General features: G+C 34.5%; 1 protein-coding gene across 1 annotated transcript in view; it reads left to right on the forward strand.

The window, feature by feature from the left end:
• Positions 1-27,355, forward strand: part of GPR137C (G protein-coupled receptor 137C) — a 65,053-nt gene that overhangs the window by 25,311 nt on the left and 12,387 nt on the right. The window contains exons 2-3 of the mRNA XM_026000687.2: positions 11,669-11,712; positions 13,410-13,638. Coding sequence (XP_025856472.1) covers positions 11,669-11,712; positions 13,410-13,638 — 273 coding nt within the window. The remainder of the gene's footprint in view (positions 1-11,668; positions 11,713-13,409; positions 13,639-27,355) is intronic.

Genomic DNA, 27,355 nt, shown 5'->3' on the forward strand with positions numbered 1-27,355 from the left:
CTTGATCGTGATGAATGATTTTTCTAATGTAGTCTTTCCAGACTTTTTCTTTTGGCTGACTCTTCTAATTTCATAGCATTATGGTCAGAAAAGATGCATAGTATGTCTTTAGTCTTCTTGAATTTGAGGCTTGTTTTGTGAGCTAATATGTGATCTATTCTGGAGAATGTACCATTTGCACTTGAAAAGAATATGTATAGTAGACTTTTAGAATGGAACATTCTGAATATATCTGTTAAATCCATCTGTTCCAGTCTGTGATTCAAAGCTATTGTTTCCTTATTGATTTTCTATTTAGATAATCTGTCCATTGATGTTAGTGGTATGTTAAAGTCCCCTACTATTATTGTATTAAAATCAGATTTGTTCCTTCATGTTTGTTATTAACTGTTTTATGTATTTGGGTGCTCATATGTTGAGGGCATAAATATTTACAATTGTCATATCTTCTTATTGGATTATCTATTTATTATTATATAGTGTCCTTTGTCTCTTGTTGCAGTCTTTGTTTTAAAGTCTAGTGTGTCTTGGACACCTGGGAAACTCAGTTAAGCATCTGCCTTTGGCTCAGGTCATAATCCCAGGGTCCTGGCATTATGTCAGGCTCTCTGCTCATCAAGGAATCTGCTTCTCCCTCTCCATCTGCCCCTCTCCTCCACTCGTGCACTCTCTCTCAAATAAATAAAATCTTAAAAGAAAAAGTTATTAGTATCCTAAGAGACAAAAAGATATTATATCCTATGTATCCTAGAAAGAACAAGCTATGGTAAAGAAAAAATACTTTGAAGGTTAAAAGAAAGAGTTCTTAAAAATGAAATATAGGCATTGAAAGAGAACATCTGAAAGAAGTCCATCAATTCAACTTATAACTAGAGGAGCTAAAGCCTCATTTTTTTTTTTTTTTTAATGTGAGCAATAGCAATGGTAAGGTTGAAAATGGTGCACTACTCTTCATGGGAACTTAAGCTATTGAGATGGAAACTATGAATAGCTATGTCTGTGAAAGTAATCTACATAGATGGATATTTATGTCTATCTATTCACCATGGAGAAGAGATTATATTCACCATAATTCATTTTTGCATCAATTCCGAATTTTCCAATAAAGTTTACATTTGAAAATTCCAATGAAAACTCCAATGAAGTTTCTTTTTTTCTTTTTTTTAAAGATTTTATTTATTTATTCATGAGAGACACAGAGAGAGAGAGAGAGGCAGAAGGAGAAGGCGGCTCCACGCAGGGGGCCCTACAGGGGACTCGATCCTGGGTCTCCAGGATCACACCCTGGGCTGCAGGCAGCGAAAAATCGCTGCGCCTCCGGGGTTGCCCTCCAATAAAGTTTCTATTTGAAGTTAACAAAAGTGGAAAAATCAACTTGACAAAAAGAAATTCTATAAAAATCATTCGTTCTGTAAGGATTTCAGTACCTATCATTTCGAAGCAACATAGTTCCACATGCAATGAAAAACAATAAATAACATATAGTTCCAGTTTAACTCTTCCTCAAATCTTGGGATACCTTCACTAATTAAACTTACATTAGATAACATTCACAAATAAAACGTATTTGTCATACTCTGATCTTTCTTCCCTTTATTTGAGGAGGAGAGACAAAACATGGAGTTGACATTTTAAAATGGAAAAATCATCTCAGATAACTTATAAATATTTTAAGGGGCTCCTAGGGTGGCTCAGTCAGTTAAGTGTCTGCCTTCAGCTCAAATTGTGATTTCAGGATCCTAGGATCGAGCCCTCCCTCTGGCTCCTTGCTCAATAGGGAGCCTGCTTCTTCCTCTTCCTCTGCTCCACCCCTCAAACATGCTTTCTCTTCCTCTGTCTCAAATAAATAAAATCTTTTTTAAAAATAGGTTAAAAAAATTTTTAAAGCTTTTATTTACTCATGATAGAGAGAGAGAGAGAGAGGCAGAGACACAGGCAGAAGGAGAAGCAGGCTCCACACCGGGAGCCCGACGTGGAACTTGATGCCGGGACCCCAGGATCAGGCCCTGGGCCAAAGGCAGGCGCTGAACCGCTGAGCCACCAGGGATCCCCAGGTTAAAATTTTTTTAATAGGATCAGCCCAGGTGGCTCAGCAGTTTAGCGCCACCTTCAGCCCAGGGCCTGATCCTGGAGACCCAGGATCAAGTTCCATGACGGGCTCCCTGCATGGAGCCGGCTTCTCCCTCTGCCTGTGTAACTGCCTCTCTCTCTGTATCTCTCATAAATAAATAAATTAAATCTTTAAAAAATAAAATAAAATAAAAAATTTTAATAAAAGTATGCTGATAACAGTATTTTAAATATTTATTAATTCAAAAATTCTAAATATTTTTTTCTAAATTAAGGGCCACTATTTTGTGGGAGGAAGATAGGTTATATGATGAAAAACATTTGATACACACCAACCCATATAATTCTTCAGACTTTTTAAAAATTATATTTAAATTCAATTAACATATAGTATTTTATTAGTTTCAGAGGTAAAGTTCAGTGATTCATCAGTTGCATATAACACCCAGTGTTCATTACATCACATGCCCTCCTTAATGCCCATCACCCAGTTACCCCATCCCCTCACCCCATTCCCACAACCCTCAATTAATTTCCTTTAGTTAAGAGTCTCTTGTGGTTTGTTTCCCTCTCTGACTCCATCTTATTTTATTTTTCCCTCGCTTCCCCTATGATCCTCTGTTTTGTTTCTTAAATACCACATATGAATGAAATCATATGATAATTGTCTTTCTCTGATTGATTTATTTCAATTAGCATAATACCGTCTAGTTCCATTCATGTCATTGCAAATGGTAAGATTTCTTTTTTTAATGACTGAGTGATATTCCATTGTAATTCTTCATACCTTCGTAATAAAAAAACAATATCCTTCTATAAATGGCCCATTTATTTAGTTTTTCTGATATTAAGAAAGACCTGGGAAGAAGATATGATCCCTCTGACATAAATTGACATCAGCAAGGTACTTAGATGTATGTTATTTACTATTCTAAACTTCAAAAAAAATCTACGTAAAGTACATGTTTATTATGTTTCATGAACTTCCCTTCACTATCTTAACAAATAATATATAATTGCTTGACTTTTTTATGTTACTAATTTCTTTTTTACTCAAGATCATGTTTTATTAGCTATATTTATAAATACTTGGAATCTACTCAGATCATTGTTTTTAACCTTATTATACTCTCAGTGTGATTTAAGCACCTGGTTGAATCTATGATGCATTGTAACATATTCTGCATATCTCAGCTGATAGCTGACCTTTAATTCTTTCCTTATTCTGCTCAACTCCGTCTCATGCCCATTTTTTATCCCTGTATATGATCTGTAATCTTATTACACTTCCCACCCTCTTCCCATTCTGTTCTTCATTTGAAACTTTTAAATGCCTTCACTAAAATCTAGCTTTTTCCAGATCACACTTTGTATATAAGGATAAGCTCCCCCCATCTCAATTTTGGGAAGAACAATCAGCCTATATTATGTTTCCCAGTACTACCTACTGATATTGTACTATCATCATCCCTGAAATCCATGCCATCTGATTAGGTCATCATTGGCTATAATAATAACTTCCACTTTCCTGGATGAATCAGCTTTTCTTTCTTCTGGCCTGGTCTACTGTTATATAGATCTTCTTTCAAAGCCGATATTGATAATCCATCCAATGTGTCTCAATTCAATGGCTTCTTAGAGCCCTAAACCCTCCCCTTCTATTTGAGCCACCCAACAGCAAGGCCGCACCTTGGGTCAGCTATTGCAAAATGAGCAGGGCAGCCCAGGTGGCTCAGCAGTTTAGCGCCATCTTTAGCGCTGCCTTTAGCCCAGGGCCTGATCCTGGAATCCCGGGATCAAATCCCACTTCAGCCTCCCTGCATGGAGCCTGCTTCTCCCTCTGCCTCTCTCTCTCTTTCTGTGTGTGTCTCTCGTGAATAAATAAATAAAATCTTAAAAAAAAGAAAAAGAAAAAGGAGCAAGTCTTTCTAACCAGTCTTTCTAACCTCTTTTCCCTTAAACATCTTGGAATCATCCTTTTATCTGTTTTTCACCCTCATACTAACTTTTGATTACTTTACCACTTCTGTTTTCTCTACTCCCTTTTCTTCCTTGTGATGTCTTTTGTACTTAGAACGTATGGTCAATCTAGTATTCCCCTTCTTTGACTCTATGCTGTGACAATATAGTTCACTCACCCACTTTTTCTTTCTCTGTGATAGTTTTACATCTTACAGGTTTAAATTATTACATGGAAAATAAAATCTAGTTATTTGAACTTTTTATAATGGCATCCATTTTTTTTCCTATTAGGTTGTTTCAATTTCAAAATTAGGAAATCTTGCAGACTGTATCCACTGTCAGCTACCTGACTTTAGCTGGACCTATATTCTTCTCAATATATTCCTTTATAACCCTTCTGTTCATGTGTTCCAAATGTTTTCCATATTATAAGTGCTTAAATCTAACATCCATTCCCAGGATATGACCTTGCCTCCTACTTTACTAGAAAAAAATAGAATCCATCTGCCCAATTCTCTCATCTATCTTCTCTATATCAAAATGATTATATCCATGCTACATCCAAATTTCTGATTTTAACAGAGCTGGTTTATAGATTATTCTAAATTTTCTCTGCAGACCTCCTACTTTTTCTTCAAGTGTCTCTTCTAACCTCTTGACTCAAAAGTATGCTTTCCTTTTCAGGGCTAACCCACTTCTTTTAGAGCCTTCTTTAACAATTGAACTCTCCCTTCCTCTCCCCTGCTCTCCATTTATCATTTCACTATCTCTAGTTTATCTCTGACCAGCAGATTATTAAATCAGAAACTGAAAAGTCTGAGACTTTACCTTACTTGAAGCTAACAGATTAGCTTGCCACAGTTATATATACATATACTGACAGAAAACGCAAGGCCCATGGGTCAGAGAAAAAGACCATTTATTACTCATGGCAAAAACAACAACCAAAGTAATATCTTGCATCAGGTCATTAGCCCCAATTCCCACATGGTTAACACAGTAAGGGCCTGATGTTATTTGTGCCTGCAGCAAGGTATGTTACAGAGGAAGAACCCTGAAATGAAAGGAGGCAGACAGTCAGATCTTATCTTTACTCTGGAAAGTAAACAAGGAAGGATAGGAAGACCATCACCTGCCCTCACACCTGAATATCTCCAGAGAGGGAGATATTCTCTATTCTTCTAGTCAGGAAACAAATCTTCCCTCTGGACTTAAGGTAAACACCATCTCTATTTCAAGGATGTTTGCTATGCAAAGCCCTTTGCTCAGAAGACCTATACCACGCAGAAATATGTAATATTCATAGAGAAATATTTCTCAACATAGATTTTCCCAGGTTTCCCTTAACTTCAAATATATCTCATATGGCCTCTTCCCACTGTCTTAACTCTATTAATTCATCATACTTTTTATTCTATTATTCCACTGAAAACCATTTTCTCCAAGGTACCCATGACATACTGGTAACTCAACCAAATGGTCTTTTTCTTAATCATTCTTGACTTTTTGTGGAATTTAACAGGATTATACTTGCTTTCTATTACCTCTAAACTGCTATGCAGGGACGCCTGGCTGGCTCAGCAGTTGAGCGTCTGCCTTCAGCTCAGGGCGTAATCCTGGAAACCTGGGATTGAGTCCTGCATCAGGCTCCCTGCATGGAGCTTGCTTCTCCCTCTGCCTCTGCCTGTGTCTCTGCCTCTGTGTGTCTCTCATGAATAAATAAATAAAATTTTAAAAAATAAAAAATAAACTGCTATGCAGTTTTCTATGACTGTCTCCTTTGCCTATCTCTTTTCTTCCCTCTTAGTGATTTTTCATTCTGACATTAGATGTGAACATATCACAGGTTGACTTTCTATTCCAAATTGTTCTCTCAAATGTCTTCTAGTTGAAGTTTCAGTTGTCACTTCTGTAGGTGATTGTACTTCCTTCTTATATTCCCAGTCACCTAGCTTCTCAAAATTTCTGCCTATATGTAATAAATTTTAAACCTAAGAATCAATTCCACAATCTGACTTTTTGAAATTTTTGTCAGTGGGGCACTCATTCTATCAATTCTTTACTATTTTTTTAAGAATAAATGTATTCATATGCATAGCAATCTACATGCATCTCCAAAGAATTATGGTGAGTGAAAAAATCCAATTCCAAAAGGTTACATACTGTATAATTCCATTTACATGACATTCTTTTCTTTTTATCCAGTATAACTATGTACAGTGTTATGCTGGTTTCAAGTGTACAATGTAGTGATTCAACAATTCTGTACATTACTCACTACTCATTACAATAAGTGTACTCTTAATTCTCTTTATCTATTTCATCCATCCTTCCACTCACCTTCCCTCTGGCAACCACTAATTTCTTCTCTGTATTTTCTCTGAGAGTCTTTTTTTGTTTGTTTCTTTTTTTCTTTGTTCATTTGTTTTGTTTCTTAGATTCCACATATGAGTGAAATGGTATTTGTCTTTCTCTGAAACATTTCACTTAGCTGAATACCCTCTAGATCCATCCATGTTATTGCAAATGGCAAGATTTCATTGTTTTCTATGGCAGAGTAATTTTCCATTATATACATATACTACATCTTCTTTATCCATTCATCTATCAATGGATCCTTGGGTTGATTCCATGTCTTGGCTATCGTAAATAATGCTACAGTAAACATAGAAGTGCATATCTTTTCATATTAGTGTTTTCATATTCTTTGGATAAATACCGAGTAATGACATTACTAGATCATATGGTAATTCTACTTTTATTTTTTTTTTTTACTTTTAATTTTTTGAGGAACATCCATCCTGATTTCCATAGTGGCCATACCAGTTTGCATTCCCACCAATGGTGCACGAAGGGTTCCTTTTATCCCACATCTCACCAAGATTTGTTGTTTCTTGTGGTTTTGATTTTAGGCATTCTGACAGGTGCAAGGTAATACCTCATTGTGATTTCGATTTGCATTTCCCTAACGGATGAGTGATGTTGAGCATCTTTTCATGTGTATGTTGGCCATCTGTGTGTGTTCTTTGGAGAAATGTCTTTTCATGTCTTCTGTTCATTTTTAATTAGATTATTTGGTTTTGCTGGTGTTGAGTTGTAGAAGTTCATATATTGGATGTATCAATTGCAAATGTCTTCTTCCATTCAGTAGATTGCCTTTTTGTTTTGTTGATGGTTTCATTTGTTATACAGAAGCTTTTTATTTTGATGTGGTCTCAATAGTTTATTTTTGTTTTTGTTTCCCTTGTCTGAGGAGATACAGCTAGAAAAATGTAGCCATGGCCAATGTCAGAGAAATTACTACCTGTGCTTTCTTCTGGGATTTTTATGTTTTCAGGTCCTCATATTTAAGTCTTTAGATTCATAACCTGAAAAGGTGGTTGAGTAGACTCACTCAAATTCAACAGTATTTATTAACTAGAGTTCTTCCCACAATTCTAATCCATTTTCACCACTTTACCTAAGAAATCACTCAAACATAAAATCGTATTACAGAATTTGTGGGAGTTAAAGACTAATTCTTTAGCCTTTTTCTACCAGGCTTCCATGATTGAGCAACTGCTTGCCCCTCCAATTTCAACTTGTGTTGTATTTCACATACCAGAATACTTGCTTTAACCTAAACCCACTGCTCATTTATTCCAACATTTTCTGAAAATTTACTATGAACCAAGCATTATGCTAGGCACTGGAGCTATAAATATGAGTAAGTTACGGTCTCTCTTAAGAGGGAAATAAAAATGTAAATAAATGCCATAAAATGTGACTAGTAGAGCAAGGATACAGAGTGGTGTTTCTCTTCCTTAAGTCACTTAAGGTGACAGTATAAGAGATGACACTTGAGCAAAGTCTTGAAGCATGAGTTGGAATTTGTTATATGACCCAGAAGGCTGATTTCAGGTAAAGTAAAAACACATGGGAAAGCACAGAGTTGTGAAACTGAATCCCTTATTTGAAGAGTTGTAAATAATCCAAAATGACCAGACCATGAGATTGAAGATGGGATAAAAAGATGAAGTGATGGGAAGGTAGGGTGGGATGATGAAAGACCTGTTATGTCAAAAGGAGTGTGAGCTTTGTCCTGGAACAGTATCAGATTTACTTTTTAAAATGAAAATGCTCCATTTTAATAATAATATATTCAGACAATAGATGCCAAAACAAATGGATGAAAGTTTGAATAACAGAAGATATTTATATTGTAAATATTTCTCCATGTGGTACTCATTACAATGAGAAAAATGGTAACTTAGTGGAGAAACTTGGTAGACACCACCTTAACCAATTGCTCAAAGTATCACAATAATGGGACAAATCAACACCATGAAACTCCTGATGTAATTCACTTAGAAGAACATTGCACCATCATTTCTGTGGTATTCCTACCAAAATGCATATCCTGAATCTAATTATGAAAAAACAGACAAATCCAAACTGAGAAGCATCTACAAAATCACTGTAAATACAAAGGGAAAAATTGAAAATTAAAGGAGGTTGTATTCACAAATTAGCACATAATCCTGGTATTTTTTCCTCCCATAAATGGCATTATTGGAATGAAAGGCGAAATCTAAATAAGGTCTGGAAATTAGATAATAGTATTATATCAATATTCAATTTTAAAATTTTTGTAATTATATTGTAGTCACATAAGACAATTTTATTTTTTAAGGAAGTATACATTGAATTACATATTTAGGGTTAAAGAAGCAACACACAACAACTTACTGTCAAATGATTTTTTTAATCATATAAAAACAAGTTCATGTGTAGAACATATTGTTTATAGCAGCATCACAATACCAAAAAAGGTGGAAGCTACTCAAGTGTCCACTGATGGAAGAACAGATAAGCAAAATATGATGTATACATACAATGGAATCTTATTCAGCTTTAAAAGAAAAGGAAAATGTGACATGAGTTATAACGTGGATGAACTTTGACGGCATTATGCTAAGTGATATAAGCCAATCACAAAAGAACAATTATGGTATGATTCCCGTTATATGAGGTTACTAGAATAGTCAAATTCACAGACAGAAGGTAAAATGGTGGTTGTCAGGTGCTGGAGGAGGGAGGAATTAGGAGTTCTTGTTTAATGAATACAGAGTTTTAGTTTAGGAGGATGAAAAAGTTCTGGAGATGGATGATAATGACGGTGTACACAACAATGTGAATATACTTTATGCAGTTTAACTATACACTTAAAAATGGTTAAAAATGGTTAAATGGGGGGCAGCTGGGTAGCACAGTTGGTTAAGCACCTGACTCTTGGTTTCATTTCAGGTCATGTTCTCAGGGTCATGAGGTACAGCCCCATGTTGGACTCCAAGCTCAGCATAGAGTGTTTAAGTTTCTCTCTCCCTCTCTCACTGTGCCGCCCTTTCTCTCCCCCTCTCTCTCTATAAAATAAATATGTAAGTTTTTTTTTTTGTAAGTTTTTTTTTTAATGATTAAAGGATGCCTGGGTGCCTCAGTCAGTTAAGTATCTGCCTTTGGCTCAGGTCATAATCTCAAGGCCCCAGGATTGGCTGTCAGGCCTCCTGCTCAGCTGTAAGTCTGCTTCTCCCTCTCCTTTTGCCCCTCCCTCCTGCACATGCATGCACACACATGCACAGAGGCACATGCACACTCTCAAATGAATAAAAAAATATATTTTAAAAATGGTTAAGTGGTGAGTTTTGTGTTATACATATTTTAGTACAATTTATAAAATAAGAATAATTAAAATTAAATGTAGACAGGTGAGAATAAAGAAAAAGTAATAAAATGAACCCTTACCTTCTAAAGATATAAATGGAGTAAAGAATGGAAGCAAATAAAAAGGTGTTGTAATATGTACCTTAGTAGTGGAGACAGAGAAAATGGATATATCTGAGAATGATTAGGAAATTAATAGGATAATATTTTAGATGCCTGTATCACATCTAGCTTCTGGGTAACCAAAATACACAGATATGGGTACATGCATAAGCTGCTGTCTTTGCCTGAGCATTTACCTAACACCAAATTTACCTAATTTGCCCTTCATAACTTGGTTCTGGCTCAAATGTGATTTCCTTTGAGAAGTCCTCCCTGACTACACAGTCTTTCCCCTTTCTCCTTACCTCACACCATTTCTTGGAATGAATTAGTCTTTCTCCCTTCTTAGATGTTGTGATAGCATCTTTTGCATTGATACCACAAATTATCAGAATAAGTGGTTTATCTATTTCTTCAGTACACTGAGCTTCTTGGGAGTAGAAAGTTACTATATTTATGAATCCACAGCACCTTTCATAATGTATGCTTAATAAAAGCTTGAATAAAATTAGTAAGTTATTGAGTACTTATACTATTTTTCTTTATACTGTTTTATACTTGACTCTTTCCATGCCCCCAAAGTTAATACCTTATCTAAGTAGTCCTATAACTAGTCTTTCTACTCCTCTCCTTGCCCAAATTTCCTCTGTACTAGCCTGTGCATTGATGCCAGATTAATGAAATTTCATATTTTGGAGTGTCTACATAAAAAAACGTCAGTGTTGGGGATCCCTGGGTGGCTCAGCGGTTTAGAGCCTGCATTTGGTCCAGGGCGTGATCCTGGAGTCCCAGGATCGAGTCCCACATCGGCTTCCTGCATGCACCCTGCTTCTCTCTCTGCCTGTGTCCCTGCCTCTCTCTCTCTCTCTCTCTCTCTCTCTCTCTGTGTGTCTCTTGTGAATGAATAAATAAATAAAATCTTTAAACAAACAAACTTCAGTGTCTTCTCATTATCTAAATAAATAAAGTCCAAATTCACTAGTAAGAAATTATGACCTTCCACACTATGCTCTCAGAATTTACCATGTTCATTTTATTCAACAAGTATTTGAGAACTTACCCTTTGCAAGGCTTTGTGAAGGAAGAAAGTTTACTAAATATGATATATGCTCATTATCTTTGTGTTCATTCTTTTTGGTCTCTTGTTTCCTTTTACTACTTCATTTCATCTTAGGGAAAAATAATCTTTGTTTTTTTTAAATAAATTTATTTTTATTGGTGTTCAATTTGCCAACATACAGAATAACACCCAGTGCTCATCCTGTCAAGTGCCCCCTTCAGTGCCTGTCACCCATTCACCCCCACCCCCCGCCCTCCTCCCCTTCCACCACCTCTAGTTCGTTTCCCAGAGTTAGGAGTCTTTATGTTCTGTCTCCCTTTCTGATATTTCCTACCCATTTCTTCTCCCTTCCCTTCTATTCCCTTGAAAAATAATCTTTGAAGAACATTCAGCCATATTCATTTTTAAGTAAGTAGTTCCATTTTAAGACAAAATGTAAGTAATATAATGAAGTTTAGGTGGTAAGCTATCCAGCACAATGTCTGGCTCATAATAAAAGTTCAATAAATGTTTAATTTATTCTGCTTAAAATTTTAAAGATAGAAATTTAAATTTAAGACTATAACAAAGAAAGTTATTACTGACTTAAGCCTTTGGAAACCTGCTTATTTTGCTTCATGGTAGTTCAGATGTTAATATTTGAATTTACTGATCTAATGTTATTTGGAACATATTATTTGTAGTTGTATCACTTGAAACACAAAGTCAAAACAAGTTTATGAATACTATATTACAAGTGTTTTTTCAAAACCTTTTTCTATACTTTCTTTATAGGTTATATGTAAAGTCAGATGTGCCACTGAACTTGACAAACACAAGTAAGTTTCATGAGTAGCAAGATCTAATTTTTTTCACAATAGACTTCTCAAGGTAGAAGGGCATAGTAGTTGAAGGTGCTATAGTAGTTTTATAGGAAGTCCAGTAGTTAGATTAGCACATGGGAAATGAATTGAGTAACCACAGTTCTCCTCCTTCAGCCATATTGCTGCTTAACACCTTCTTTTGCTGCTCTGCCACTGTGCTGCTTTAGATGTGAGATATAGTTTCATAGGGCCCACACATACTAAAGTTAGATTTTACTGTTTGGGGCAAGCATGTATAGAATAGTTCCATGAATTAAGGAATGTTTCAGTACTGATTAACCTCAAAAATGAGAATGCTAAGCTGGGGAGTCAGAAATTTGGGTTTCAGACCAATTCTCCCACTAACTTGTTGACCGTGCAACTCATTTAGCCTCTCTAAATCTTGGACTCCCCTGGTTATGTGAATAACTTCAAGGTCCCCTTTGGGTTTTAAATTACATATTATTACTTATGTTATGTAATCTGAAGAGAATATTAAGATCTAAACTTCACCAACTAAAATCTTTGTACTTTGTACACTTAACAAAGATTGCTTGTTATAGATTACACATTACCTTCAATTAACCTCTTATAAACTATTTCCAAAGGTCGACAACATTTTATGATTTCCACTCTTGAAAGTGACCCAAAATAGAAGATATGAGGATGCCAAATTTCTGGCTCATATTAATTTAGGTTATAAACATATTCGAACTGGGAATAGATAGCTGTTACAGCTACTTAATACAAATATCTGCACCTTACCTGAAAGGTAAGATCACTTTATGCAGTGATCTCATTTTTCTTAGGGAGCTACAGTTAAGGCATTTCATTTTCAGAGTTGCTCTGTATGCATAGTAAGTATAACTTTATAAGAAGCTGAGGTATCAATGAGGTGCTTGAAACTCTACATATACTGTACCTATGTTCTTCTTTGGTGATGTTTGAAAGTAATGGTTGCTATGGATAGTCAGAAGATCATAAAAGTTGAACATTATTTAAAACACATTTCCCTTAACCTCTTAAAACTAATGTTAGTGATCAATTTAAATTTAGATAGAGTATATTAATTTTCCAAGCAGATTATAAAAGCCTGGTAATTCTTAGAATGGAAAGGTAAATGAACATATGTTTAGTAGTTATAAAAATGAAAAGTAGGGATGCCTGACTGGGTGGCTCAGCGGTTGAGCATCTGCCTTTGGCTCAGGACGTGATCCTGTGGTCCTGGGATTGAGTCCCACATCGGGCTCCTTGCATGGAGCCTGCTTCTCCCTCTGCCTCTGTCTCTGCTTCTCTCTCTCTGTTTCTCATGAATAAATAAATAAAACCTTTTTTAAAAAAATGAAAAGTACAGGATTACTTTAATTAGTATTAAAATAATCTTATATTATTCTTCCTGGCATGGACAACTGAGTTCAAGTCCACATGTGATTATCCTTAAATTAATGTTTTAAAACCTAATGCCATTTTTAAATTGCTTAGATATTAATTCCATAATAGCAAAGATATCCTAAGTAACTCTGAGTCATTATTAAATTTGTATTTAAATGAAATTATAAAGATTTTAAAATGAAGGTATTATCATTGTACCTGAAGTAACACACTAATTCAGAATTAAATCTAATCTCTCATTAGTATATAAACATCTAATAAATTTATTTTTTTTCTTTCAGAATTCTGTTGCATTTGGGCTTTATATTGGCAAGCCTTCTTTTTTTAGTGGTGAACTTGACTTGTGCAATGTTAGTCCACGGAGATGTCCCAGAAAATCAGTTGAAATGGACTGTGTTTGTTCGAGCATTAATTAATGATAGTCTGTTTATTCTTTGTGCCATCTCTTTAGTTAGTTACATATGCAAAATTACAAAAATGTCATCAGCAAATGTCTACCTCGAATCAAAGGTAAGTATATTTCTTATATTTACACCTGAGAATCTAACTTCAAATCCTCGTCCTGTGAAGCATATTTTAATGGAAAGCTTATGTTTTTTTAAAAAGTATTCTGAATGTAAGGTACATTTTTGAGTTTGAAAGAATGGTCACAAGACATTAAAAGGCATTCAAAACTTGGCCCTAAGTAATAGTTTTTTTAAAAGTTTGTATTGAACATACTGTTATTTTCTGTGACTTATATCCTCTGCATAGGAGGATAAATGAAAGAAACCAGGATTTACATGAATATATTATAAATGGTCTAATATATAAAGCCACACTAACAACTTAAGATTTCATCAGTAAGGGTGGCAGTATTGCCATTAAACAGATTTACCAGATTATGTCTACATACATTTGGGTTAGCAGTGTTAAGGTATCATATGTCTAAGATGGTGTTTATTTGTATCAGGATTCAGAAAATGTTACTTCACCTCATAATATGAAGACACAATTATTTTGAAACAACTAATCATGTAATTAAATTTATAAATGCCTTGCTTCTGCCTTTCCTTATACTTTGGATCAGCAAACAGAGGCCAATGCTAACCTATTAACAAAGAACAATAGAAGTTTCTACAATCGATTGACCGTGTTGTGGGGCAGTGAATCAGTCATCACAGTGATATATGGCACTAGGTGTGTGGTATAGATGTGTAGATTTGAGGGTGTGATTTATACACACACAAGCTTGCTTTAATTTGGTATCATTATCTATTCACAGAAGGTAAGCAAGATAGTGTCTTAAACAGAACAGTTCTCTGAAATATAGTTAGACTTCTGTATTGTCATCTCTCATATAATCCTAGTGAAGTAAGGTGCTTTAATTAAATGTATGGTAACCAACTTGTCCTTTAAATTTAGGAAGAGACTTTAATTTTAGTTTTTAAACATGTGTCAGTAGAATGCAGGATAAATATAGAAATAGAAACAAAAATATATATACAGAGAGAGAGACTTTCAAACCTATTAATCTTACCTAGAAAATTATCTTATTCCATTTATGTTCTAAAAAGTTCCCAAAATGTAAATGTTTTTGCTAATTCTGGCTTCAGTGTAAGTGTTAAAAATGATAATGTCACTGTTACAGTATATAATCTTTGGTGTAGCAATAGCATCTCCACTTAATGTAATAATATCACCATAACATTCATACCTTGTGCTTATCTAGTGATAAACAGATAAATAGATGTGGTTGAATTTTAAAGCCTTCCTCTCTGGATATCTAACAACTTTTAAAGTTTTGGTTTACTTGCTTTGAAATAGATATTTCTTTGAATATAGTAAAGTTTCCAATCTAAAAGGAAAACCTAATCTGATAACTCCTCCAGAATTATTTTAAACATCTTCCCCTATCATATGAAAGGTATTCACTTTTTTATTAGTATAATTGTAGAAGTCTTACATTTAAAAAGTGTGTGGATTCAGAATTCTCTAGGAACATTACAGAGAGACATGCTTAAAACATACTTCAATTTTAAAGGTAAACATAATATGAAATACTAGATTATTTGTATGACATTGTACTATTATGTAGTTCTTGGTCTTCCTAACTAGGTTATAAAGTTATATATTCAAAGAGTACATCATCTTGCTTTCATGTTCTCCTAGTGAAATCACTAGGCCCATTTTTATTTTTTGACCTCTGTACAGGAATAGCCATTTCTTTCATTCAGTCGACAAATATAGGGTTGAACACCTACCTCTTCCACGTTCAAACCAACTTTGCTTCCTACTGTCCCTAAGAACATTTCCTTAAAGCTCAAACTTTGGTCTTCTGTTTTTCTTTTTATTCTTCATTCCTTCTTAATGAGATCTTCCATGATTTGTTTCAATTAAATCTTACCTACCTTATTTCTAAATGGCATATAATATTCTTTCCTGTCTCTATATCCTTAGGCTGTTTCATTTTCCAGAAATGTCTTTCCTCCACCCGGGGCTCTATACCTGTTGTCATCATCTTAACCAAACTTTGAAGGCATAACTCTAATGTTTCCCCTTTTAATGAACTTAATTTGATTCCTTCCTCTTTGCTTCCAAAATAAAATTTAGAAATAACTATCTGAATTCTCTATAAAAAAAACTTATTTTTATTCGGTTAGCAGCTAGCACAGTGCTGTGTATTAGTTCTCTTTTTCAAAGTAGCAACTCTAACTAGGTTTTTAAATATTAGTTATCAATTTTGAGGATCCCTGGGTGGCTCAGCGGTTTGGCGCCTGCTTTTGGCCCAGGGCGTGATCCTGAAGTCCCGGGATCGAGTCCCGTGTGGGGCTCCCTGCATGGAGCCTGCTTCTCCCTCTGCCTGTGTCTCTGCCTCCGTTTCTCTCTTTGTGTCTCTTATGAATAAATGAATAAAATCTTTAAAAAATATATTAGTTGTCAATTTTAATAGTTTATTTCTTCTCTTTCATTTTTAAATTTTCTTACATATTTAAGGTTTTTACTTTGTTCTTTGTCTATGTTCTTATATAGATACATAATTTATTATTTTGTAAACTAATAAGATATTTACAGCAATATGTTTTCTCTAGTACTGCTTTGGCAGCTTTCCATAATCTTGTTATATTGTACCAACATTCTTATTTAACAAAAACAAAGAAAACATTCTGTTTCAATTTCAGTCATGACTCCAACATTACATATTTATACATCAATGTGAATTAGATATAGTCTTTAAATATAGGGTCTTCCTTCAACTTATTTTGGTGGAAAGTCTAAAATTCAGACATCTAATCCTATTCAGGTCCCCTGACCTTCCTGAGAAGTTATCAGTTTTACCCTCTGTTTGACTGTCTATGCATATAAATCTGGCCTACTACACAATATAGAATTTCTGTACTCCAGGTTCTTGAAATAAACTCTAAACTGTTAAATTCAAAAGCTTCATTCCAGAAAGATTACCTGAAGAAATGTCTAGTCTTTCCATCTCCCTGTCTATTCTACATTTTATCTTTAGCCCAGTCCAGACGTTTTATACTTAAAATTACATTGTACCATGGATAGAATTAATTGTCTGTTCTAACCTATACTTTGACATCATGCTTTGGCCTGTACTAAGAAATATGTAAGAAACATTTATCTTAAAAGCCACTATTGTGTAATGTTCTTGAGGATATTGTCTACACAGTTTTGCGCAGAAAATATCTTTTTCTCCAGTTCAGTACCAGGTAAAACAATATTGATTAAATCCTTCTTTTCTCTGGCCACTATGCCATTCAGAAGCAAATATGTGGCTCACCTCTATATCAATCATAAGATGACCTTATGATATCCACTTTGGGTTCTGGCTCTATCTCTAGTTATATTTCATTTTTTTATTCCCCATCACCACCACACACACACATATTCCTGTATATTTTTTTATTTTGTATTCTTCTCTGTAACTACTTCAAATTCTCCTTGGTGAATGAGGGTGGTATAAATAAAAAATATGATATTGGATTATATTTTTGGATATGTTTATATCTTTTTTCAGATATATTAATTTTAATTAATTTGGAAAGGCCTTAGTGAGAGACAATGTATCATAGTGATGAAGAGCTGGAAACCTGAGATCAAAGAAATAAGACCATAAATCTCATCTCCTGTTTACTGGCTATGTGGCATTAGACAAGTAACAGTATCTCTAAGCTTCACTCAGCTGATCTGTAAAATGAAAATAATGATAGTGTTGATCTTATAGGTTATACAGAGTTTTTAGGTATGTAGTTTTAGATATATATACTGTACAGTATAGCCTGCATAAATATTAGATATATTTAGATATAGTATATCTTAAAACTCTATATGTTATATATATATATAGTTATAAAACTATATAGTATATCTAAAAACTCTGTAGTAGATTTAAAAACTCTATATGTTATTAGAGTAAGAGTAGTATCTTCTAATTAATCTAAGGATTAAGTGAAATTTTATGTAAGGCATTAGTATAATGCCTAGCATTTGAGAAATGCTTATAAATATTGGCTATTATGATCTAACATGTACTAAGGAATGGTAATGTAGTTTTGGGAAGTTCTTGAATACCTGAAATTGCTGGCAAAATTTATCTGGAGAGAGGTCCTATATATGTAATCAATCCTCAAAAGGAACAGAGATCCAGAAAAGAATAAGAATCATTGAAGAAGTGAATTTCTCTTTTAAATATTTAATTTTAATTTTAATGTGACTCCACCTAATTTATGTACCATTCCACACAGATTTTGATAAGGGTTGAAGTCTAATAGGTTACATGTTATCTAATTTTTAACTAGCTTCCCTTTCAAATTTTTAGAACAAATACTACTGAAATTATGTAATGGCATTTTTAATCATAGGTATTTTTGTTCTGAAATGTGCTGTATCTTTTATTACAACTTTTTTCTTTTATTTGCATGGTCATGAAATATGATGCTATCTTAACTTTTTATCTATTGCAAACATTTTAAGTGTGTCTCATTAGTTTAAACAAGATAGTTGTTGGGTCATTTTTTTTTTTTTACAAATCCTTTATATGGTAAACAGTTAATATTTATTGACATGATTGTGTGTTAGTATTGGTCTCCCATTAGGTTTTTCTATTGCTGTTTTCTTAGCCTTCATTTCTATGATTTCTGTGCTACATTTGAATTTATTTAATTTTTGTCAGAATTATAACTTTTAACATTGTTAAATTATTATTTATCATTAAAATGCATACTGATGGGGCTCCTAAGTGGGACAGTAGGTTTAATGTCCAGCTCTTTATTTTGGCTCAGGTCATGATCTTAGGGTGATGAGATCGAGCCCTCATTGGGCTCTGGGCTCCAGGCTCTGGGCTTTGGGCTCAGGGTGGAGTCTACTTAAGACTCTCCCCTCTTGACTCCTGGACCGCTCAGCGGTTGAGCATCTGCTTCGGCTTAGGGCATGATCCCAGTGTCCCGGGATCAAGTCCCAAATGGGGCTTCCTGTATGAAGCCTGCTTCTCCCTCTGCCTATGTTTCTGCCTCTCTCTCTCTCTCTCTCTCTCTCTCTCTCTCTCCCCGTGTGTGTCTCTCATGAATAAATGGATAAAATCTTTAAAAAAAAAAAGACTCTCTCTCTCTCCCTCTACCCCTGCCCCCAGCTTGCACTCATGCTCTTTCTCTCAAATAAATCTCCTAAAAAATAAATAAAATGCATACTGATAAAATTATTTTTATTCTAATATTCCTTTCCATTTCAGAAAAATAAGAATATTTATAATAACATAGAACATAAAAAAGAACATAGAACATACACCATTTTTAATGGACAAAATAACTTACCAGCACAAAAATTTTTAAACTAATGTTGAGGGATCCCTGGGTGGCTCAGCGGTTTAGCGCCTGCCTTTGGCCCAGGGCACGGTCCTGGAGTCCCAGGATCGAGTCCCGCGTCGGGCTTCCGGCATGGAGCCTGCTTCTCCCTCCTCCCGTGTCTCTGCCTCTCTCTCTCTCTCTATGTCTATCATAAATAAATAAATAAATCTTTAAAAAAATAAATAAATAAACTAATGTTGATGTTTACTCCCTGTAATGACAGGTTGGTATTATCTGTATAAAAGACCGCTCAAAGACAAGGTGGGAATAAAAGTTAAGCTTTTAGGTTTATATCTCTGGTCAGGGATATGCTCAATATTATATCTAGGTAAGAGTGTAAAAGGAATCATTGTCTGATACTTAATATCAGATCAGCTTATCTCCCAGCCCAGCCAGCCATTTGCAAATAATGGATTCTCTCTCTCTCTCTCTCTCCTGAATTCCTAAGTTTTAATTACTATGTAAACCTTTCTGTCCAATGTTCACTCAACCCTTTATGCATATTAATTTAATATATTGGAATAGAAAACAGCATCAACATCTTGCAGAGACACAGTGACATTCGATTTCACTGATATTTCTGATCTTTCATGCAGATGAACTGATCCTATAAGACCAAAGCAGTGGTTTGTGGTAATTTAAGCCATAATTAAAGAAATAGTCTAAAATACTATGAGTGTCTTTCTTCCACCATCCTGAAATATGACTTAACCCAAATTTGGGGAGCACGATGGCAGAGAAATAGAGGCTGCACCATCCTTTGTAATAGATATGATTACCACCTTCCCAATATTTTGCTCTAATTTCTCTCCTGAATTATAAGGATTTATTCTATCATCTTAAGATGAGGCACTTCTTTACCTTACTCCCTTCATTTTTCCAGTTCTTTTATACCCCAAGTCTTACTTCCTATTATGTTTCTTCCACCACATACTTGTCCCATTTTTAAAAATCCATAGGAGCCAGAGATCTAATTTCATGGTCTTTGCAACATGAAACTATTTTTGAAACTCTTCAGAGTTTATAATCATCAAAATTCAGTTGACCCTTGAACAACAAAGGGATTGGGGGCACTACCCACTGCACGGTTTAAAATCCATGTGCAAATGGGTGCCTGGGTGGCTCAGTTGGTTAAGTGGCTGATTCTTGATTTTGGTTCAGGTCATGATCTCAGGGTTTGAACCCTGGATTGAACCCCATGTAGGGGATCCATGCTCCTCGAGGAATCTGCTTGAGATTCTCTCTCACTCTCCCTCTGCCTCTTCCTCCACTCATTGTATCTTTCAAATAAATAAATAAATCTTTTTTAAAAATTAAAATAAAATCCAATATAATTTTGGCTCCCCCAAAACATCTTCTAATATCATTGTATTTTTTAAGTATAGTGGACACACTGACTCCCCCAAAATTTAACTATTAATAACCTACTATTGAGTAGAACCTTACCAATAATATAAACAGTTAAACACATACTTTGTATATGTATTATATACTGTTATAATAAAGTAAACTAGAGGGGGAAATGTTATTAAGAAAATAATAAGGAAGGGGTGCCTGGGTAGCTCAGTTGTTTAACTGTCTTTGGCTCAGGTCATTATCCTGGGGTCCTGGGATTAAGCACCAAATCGGGGCTCCTTGCTCAGCAGGAAGTCTGCTTCTCTTGCTCCCTCTGACCGTCCCCCTTGCTTGTGCTCTCACTTGTGTGCACGCTCTCTCTCTCTCTCTCTCTCAAATAAATAAATAAATAAATAATCTTTTAAAAAAATCACAAGGAAGAGAAAATATATTTACAATACTATATAATATTAAAACAAAAAATCTGTGTTTAAGTAGACCCATACAGTTCAAACCTGTTGTTCAAGGATCAACTGTATATTTTTTTTCAACTGTATATTTTTTTTCAACTGTATATTTTTTAATTTACTAATTGCTATTACTTTGTTTTCTTATTGTTGATGCTTAGTTTGGCATTTTAATTTCAAAATGGAAATAGCATTTGTGAGATGATTTCAAAAAAATACATGTAGGATTTTGCTTTTGGTAATGACTTAGAAGCTTCTATTGGACAAAACTTCCACAGATAGCAGTGATAAATTCTGGACAAAATATAAAAAGCACTGAAGGCACTGGAGAACAACCACTTAGAAGAAGAAAATGACACTGAGTAAGTTTCCTGTTTTTTACAGCTTTTAGCCTGAGGGAAGTTCTCATCCATGGGGCAGCCAAAACTTGAAGAGAAAACCTCTGTTTTACTTGCCTGAAGAATCAGAAGACAAAATTCAAGTAATTACCACATATGGAAAGTGAGTAGGGAATTTCAGGAAGAAGACAGCCAGATAGAGGAAGACACAAATTTTGATGATAAATTCAGCCAAATTATAATCTAATACCTAAACTACACATTAGCAGGACAGAATTCAAGAGCCACAGTTAAGGATATTTCAGCTCTCCATGCTTAGGGGTAGTTTGGTATTTGAGTCTAGCCAAGTTAATTTTTGCTTTAAAAAAAAAAAAAGAAAAGAAAAAATCAGTACTTTTCAGAAGAGTATAACAGAATCCAGACTCTTTAAAATACATCATTCACAAGGTCCAGAATACAATTCAAGGTTACTGGGTATATGAGGAAACAGGAAAAATACAACTCATGCTCAAAAAGCAATCATTGGAGGCAATCTCCCTTCCAGATGACTTAGATGTTCACTATATCAGACAGAGATTTTATAGTATGCTTAAATATGCTCAAGGAAAATATGCTTTGATAAATAAGTCAATAGAAATCTTAGGAGAAATAAAAACTATTAAAAGAAATTGAAGAATTAAGAAGCACAATATTTAAAATTAAAAAGTCATCAGTTGGGCTTAACAGCAGATAGGAGATGAAAGAAGAAAAAGTCAATGAACTTAAAACAACAAAGTATCCAATTTGAAAAACAGAGGAGGGTGAGGGGAAGAAGATAATAAAATGAACAGAATCTCAGGACCTAAGTATGTATTAGGGGAATCCCCAAAGGAAAAGAGAGAGAAAATGACATTGGAAAAAATATTTGAAGAAATAATGATTGAAATTTTCCACTTTTGATGAAAGACATAAATTTACAATTATATGAAGTTCAGCAACCCCAATCAGGATAAATATAAAGAAAATATTAAAAAAGAAAGAAAGAAAAGAAAAGAAAAAAGATCTTGCCTAGGTTCATTATAGTCAAAGTGCTTAAAACCAAAAATAAAAAGGAAATCTTGAGATCAGAGAAAACTGACACATAAATAAAAGAACTTTGATTCAAATGATCAATTACTTCTCATCAGAAATAAGGGAGGCCAGAAGACGTGGAAACATCTTTAACATGCTGAAGGAAAAATGTGGTCAACTCTGAAATCTATATCCAATCAAAATATAAAGAATATAAAGAATGATGAAAAATAAAAGCATCTTCCAATAGAACTAAGAGGGTTAGTTACCAACAGACCTGAATTACAAGAAATGTTAAGAAAATTCTACAGACTAAAGGGAAATAAAGTCAGCTTGAATTTCATCGGTCCAGGACGGAATGAAGAACACAGGAAATAGTAAATATGTGGGTAAATATAATTTCTTAATTTCTAAAAAAGAAATATGACTGGGCAAAGCTAAACTTATAATGTGAGGCTTACATATGTACGTATATAATTCTCTATATAGTATATATAACAACCATAGCAACTACAGAATAAAGGACAGGCAATAAATGCATCCATATGGTTGCAAATTTCTTACATTTTCTGTCAAGTGGTATGATATTAACAGACTGTGAAAAGTTAAGGATATATCTTATAATCTCTAGAGTAGTGGTTCTCAAACTTGGTCTCAAGACCCCATTACAACCCTGAAAATTATTGAGAACCCCAAAGAGCTATTGTTTACATAAATTATATCTACTTATATATACATTGTTAGAAATAAAAATTGAGAAATTCAAAAAATATTTGTTTATTCACTTAAAATAACAATAATAAATCCAGTATAGCATGTTTTTATGAAAATAATTGTATTTTCCAAATCAAAAATAAATTAGAAGATCAAGATTGTTTTACATTTTGCAGACCTCTTTAATTTCTGACTTAATGGAAGACAGTTGGATTTTCATGTTTGCTTCTGCATTCAATCTGTTGTGATATGTCCTTTAGGTTGAAGTATATGAAGAAAATCCTCACACATATATGTAGTTGAAAAATGGAGGAGAATTTTAATAACCTTTTCAGATAATTGTGATATTCTTCTTTAATACTATACCAAAAATCTGAAGTGGAGGTTTCTTGAAGGTTAGTTGCCATGTGAAATCTAAAACCATATTAGTGAACTTTCTGTACTACCATTTGTCTCTCTTGCTGTTTGAAAGATGGTGTAGCATCGTGCATTGATCATACTGGAAGATACTGGTCACAGATTTTCAAAATGATGATACATTTCATTGAATATTCTAATTCATGTTTGTTAATATCACCTCCAACCTCATCAGAAAGGTGTTTAAGTTTTCAGAAGCTGCCATCCCAGTCTTATCATGAACATAAGTGCTTACAAGTTTTCAAAAATTCTAATTTTAATTTGAAAATATATATTTCACCATTGGCAATAGTGTCATATATTTTCCTTGAAGTGACAGACTCATTTCATTTATTTTCAAAAGAATATATATCCAGTAACCAAGTGTGAATAACCATTGTTTGTCTTTCATAGTTGTCTGTTAAGTAAAAAATGGTGTTCTGAGGGAAAAAATGGCTACTTCGGCTCACAAGTCAAACAACCACATAAGTGCTTTTACTCAAGACAACCACAATACCTCAGCATGCAGTAGAATTGCTTTAGTGTATGTCTCATTTCATCACACAGAATGTTAAATAGACACAAACTCTAGGGTTGGTAATTAAAATTTTCAGTGCTTCATCAAGGATATTCTTTTTTTTTTTTTAAAGATTTTATTTATTTATTCTTGAGAGATAGGAGAGACAGAGCCAAAGACACAGGCAGAGAGAGAGGCAGAGACACAGGCAGAGGGAGAAGCAGGCTCCATGCACCGGGAGCCCGACGTGGGATTCGATCCCGGGTCTCCAGGATCGCGCCCTGGGCCAAAGGCAGGCGCCAAACCGCTGCGCCACCCAGGGATCCCCCATCAAGGATATTCTTTTTTTTTTTTTTAATTTTTTTTTTAATTTTTATTTATTTATGATAGTCACAGAGAGACAGAGAGAGAGAGAGGCAGAGACATAGGCAGAGGGAGAAGCAGGCTCCATGCACCGGGAGCCTGACGTGGGATTCGATCCCAGGTCTCCAGGATCGCGCCCTGGGCCAAAGGCAAGCGCCAAACCACTGCACCACCCAGGGATCCCCATCAAGGATATTCTTAAGTGAAACTTTTTTTTTTTTTAATTGGGAATGTGACGCAGTAAAGAATACTACACAATTTGGTATCACTGCTTTATTTGTGCTAAGGCCCAGAAGTTTTAGTTACAATTGCTTTTGCACCATTAGTGAACATATCAACACAGATGACCCACAATAAACAATCAGAAGAGTTTTCAACACTTAGGATATTTCAATCACTTATCTTTCTTCTCCAGATTGCCCTAAAAGAATATCTTCCTGAATGATTAGCTGGTCCTGACACCAGATGAATATGAACAAAATTAGTCCTGCTACATCAGGTTCATTTATTTGTAAGACAAAAATATAAATCTGTAGACAAAATATTAGATTCTTTGTTTTCAGTTAAATCTTTAAATCAGTGAATTCCGGGATCCCTGGGTGGCGCAGCGGTTTGGCGCCTGCCTTTGGCCCGGGGCGCGATCCTGGAGACCAGTGATCGAATCCCACGTCAGGCTCCCGGTGCATGGAGCCTGCTTCTCCCTCTGCCTGTGTCTCTGCCTCTCTCTCTCTCTCACTGTGTTCCTATCATAAATAAATAAAAATTAAAAAAAAAATAAATCAGTGAATTCCTGTATTATTGCAAAATGGCAATGTCATAATTTCCTGAATGGACTTCCCATCCAGTAGGCATTCAGCAATGTCAGCTGTATAAGACTTTACTGGTTTCTCAGCTACTGTGTGTGCTTTATTAGCCAATGCAGTATAATAATGTAGTCTGTGAAATGTTTGAATGACTTTTTCATTTCTGGTTTGGAAAGTTATAAAAACAACTTTTGGTATTTTAAAACCACACCTGCATTTAAATTTTCCATTCCTTTTGCTTTTAAACTCTGAATGATTGGTCTCAAGATGATGCTGTAGCCTCATTGGGCCATATACTATTCAAAAAGTTTCCGTCATAGAAGACACAATAAGGTAAATTATTAACATTTGCAAAGCCTATTGAAAGATAATTTTGTTTTGTTTTGTTTTTATTTTTATTTATTTATGATAGTCACACAGAGAGAGAGAGAGAGGCAGAGACACAGGCAGAGGGAGAGGCAGGCTCCATGCACCGGGAGCCCGACGTGGGATTCGATCCCGGGTCTCCAGGATCGCGCCCTGGGCCAAAGGCAGGCGCCAAACCGCTGCGCCACCCAGGGATCCCCGAAAGATAATTTTCATTACATTTTATTTGATGAAACAAAACAGAAATCAATTTCATCCAGTTCCTTTGAGGTAGATTCCTTTCTTTATTGAGTCATAGAATTCTAATCACTTTCATCTTTCTCAGCATCTTAGAGGTAAACAGAGATGTGTGTTGAGAAAGATATTTTTTATTGTGGTAGAATATACATATTATTTTTTAAGTGTACAGTTCAGTGGCATTAAGTATATTCATACTGTTGTGCAACCATCAACACTATGTATCTCCAGAACATTTCATTATCCCATACTGAAGCTCTATATCCATTAAAAAATAATTCCCCATTCTTAAGCCAATAATTCATTCTTAAATATGAAAAAATATTTTTTCATTTTAGAGTAATATATGATTAATTTATAAAACGAGTTTAACATCAAATTTAAAGTTTTTTAAGTTTTTTGAAGAAAGTTCTTAAATATTGTAAAACAAATCTATCAGGAGTACCAATTCTTGTACTTCCATGGAGATACAAGGATTTCAAAATAACTACTTATTGGGTGATAATGGGGTTTCAGCAGATACAGCAGGTATAACCAAAGAAACCTAGTAAGAACCCAGTAAAAGTAAAAGAACAAGCTAAATTAATCTCTGAAAATGCACCTATTTATACGCTAATACTATTATAATAGGAATTCAAGAAAACACAAGAATACACATGCACACAAAGTGTTGACATCACTTAGTCTGGAAAACTCTGTTGTACATTCAAAAGAGAATTACAGTACAATAGGTAAATAACATCTCAGTGTCTTTGTTAAATCATTTTTTTAAGTCATTTTGATTTTGGTCTTTAAGGTCCCTTGACCACACTTTAAGAACTACTGCCCTAGAGCAACCATTTAAGGCAAAAACAAAAACTAGTGAAGAACAGTTAAAAATCCAAAAGATAAATGAAATTCTAAAAAATATTAGACTAACCCAAAAGAACACAGGACATAAGAGATAGAGGAAAAACAAGACCAACAACAAAACACAAGAGGAACAAGCAGAAAAACAGTAAAATGTAAGGTCTAAATCCAAACATATCACCAATTATATTCAACGTTAATGGACCAAACATTCCCATTAAAAAGTAGAGACTGTCAAAATGGCACTTTATAAAAAAAGATACAGCTATCAAAAATAGACGGAAACTACGTTGCTTTCAGTATGCATAAAAGGCCCTCTAACATCAGATAAAATAGACTTAAAGACAGAATATTACCAGATATAAAGATACCTTTCATCAGGAAGCAAAGAATATAACCAAATATAAAGAGGTACATTTAATCAGAAAGAGATAAAAATTATAAATATGGGCATTAAGGAAGGCACGTTTTGTGATGAGCACTGGGTGTTATATGCAACTGATGAATCATTGAACTCTTCATCTGAAACTAATGATGTACTATATGTTGGCTAATTGAATTTAAATTTTAAAAATTATAAATATGCACATGAATCCAAAACAGTAGGGAATAAAGTAGAAAAAAGATTTACCAAATAGGAAGAAATAGAGGAGGTGGGGAATCTATACAATTATAGTTGGAGATTTTAATGCCCCACCCTCAACAATTGAAAACAAAGAATCAGTACAAAAACTCTGAACGACATTATCAACCCCTGAGTTAATTGACTCTCAGTAACTGGAGAATACACATTCTTTTCAACTGAGCATGGAAATGGTCATCAAAATAAACCATACAGTGGACCATAAGACAAGTATCAATACATTCAAAAGAGTTGGATTCAGAGTATTCTCTTGCCATAAGGCAGTTAAATATCAATAACATTATGATGTCTAAAATTCCAAATTTTATA

This window comes from Vulpes vulpes, chromosome 6, assembly GCF_048418805.1.
Source record: "Vulpes vulpes isolate BD-2025 chromosome 6, VulVul3, whole genome shotgun sequence".
Lineage (NCBI taxonomy): Eukaryota > Metazoa > Chordata > Mammalia > Carnivora > Canidae > Vulpes > Vulpes vulpes.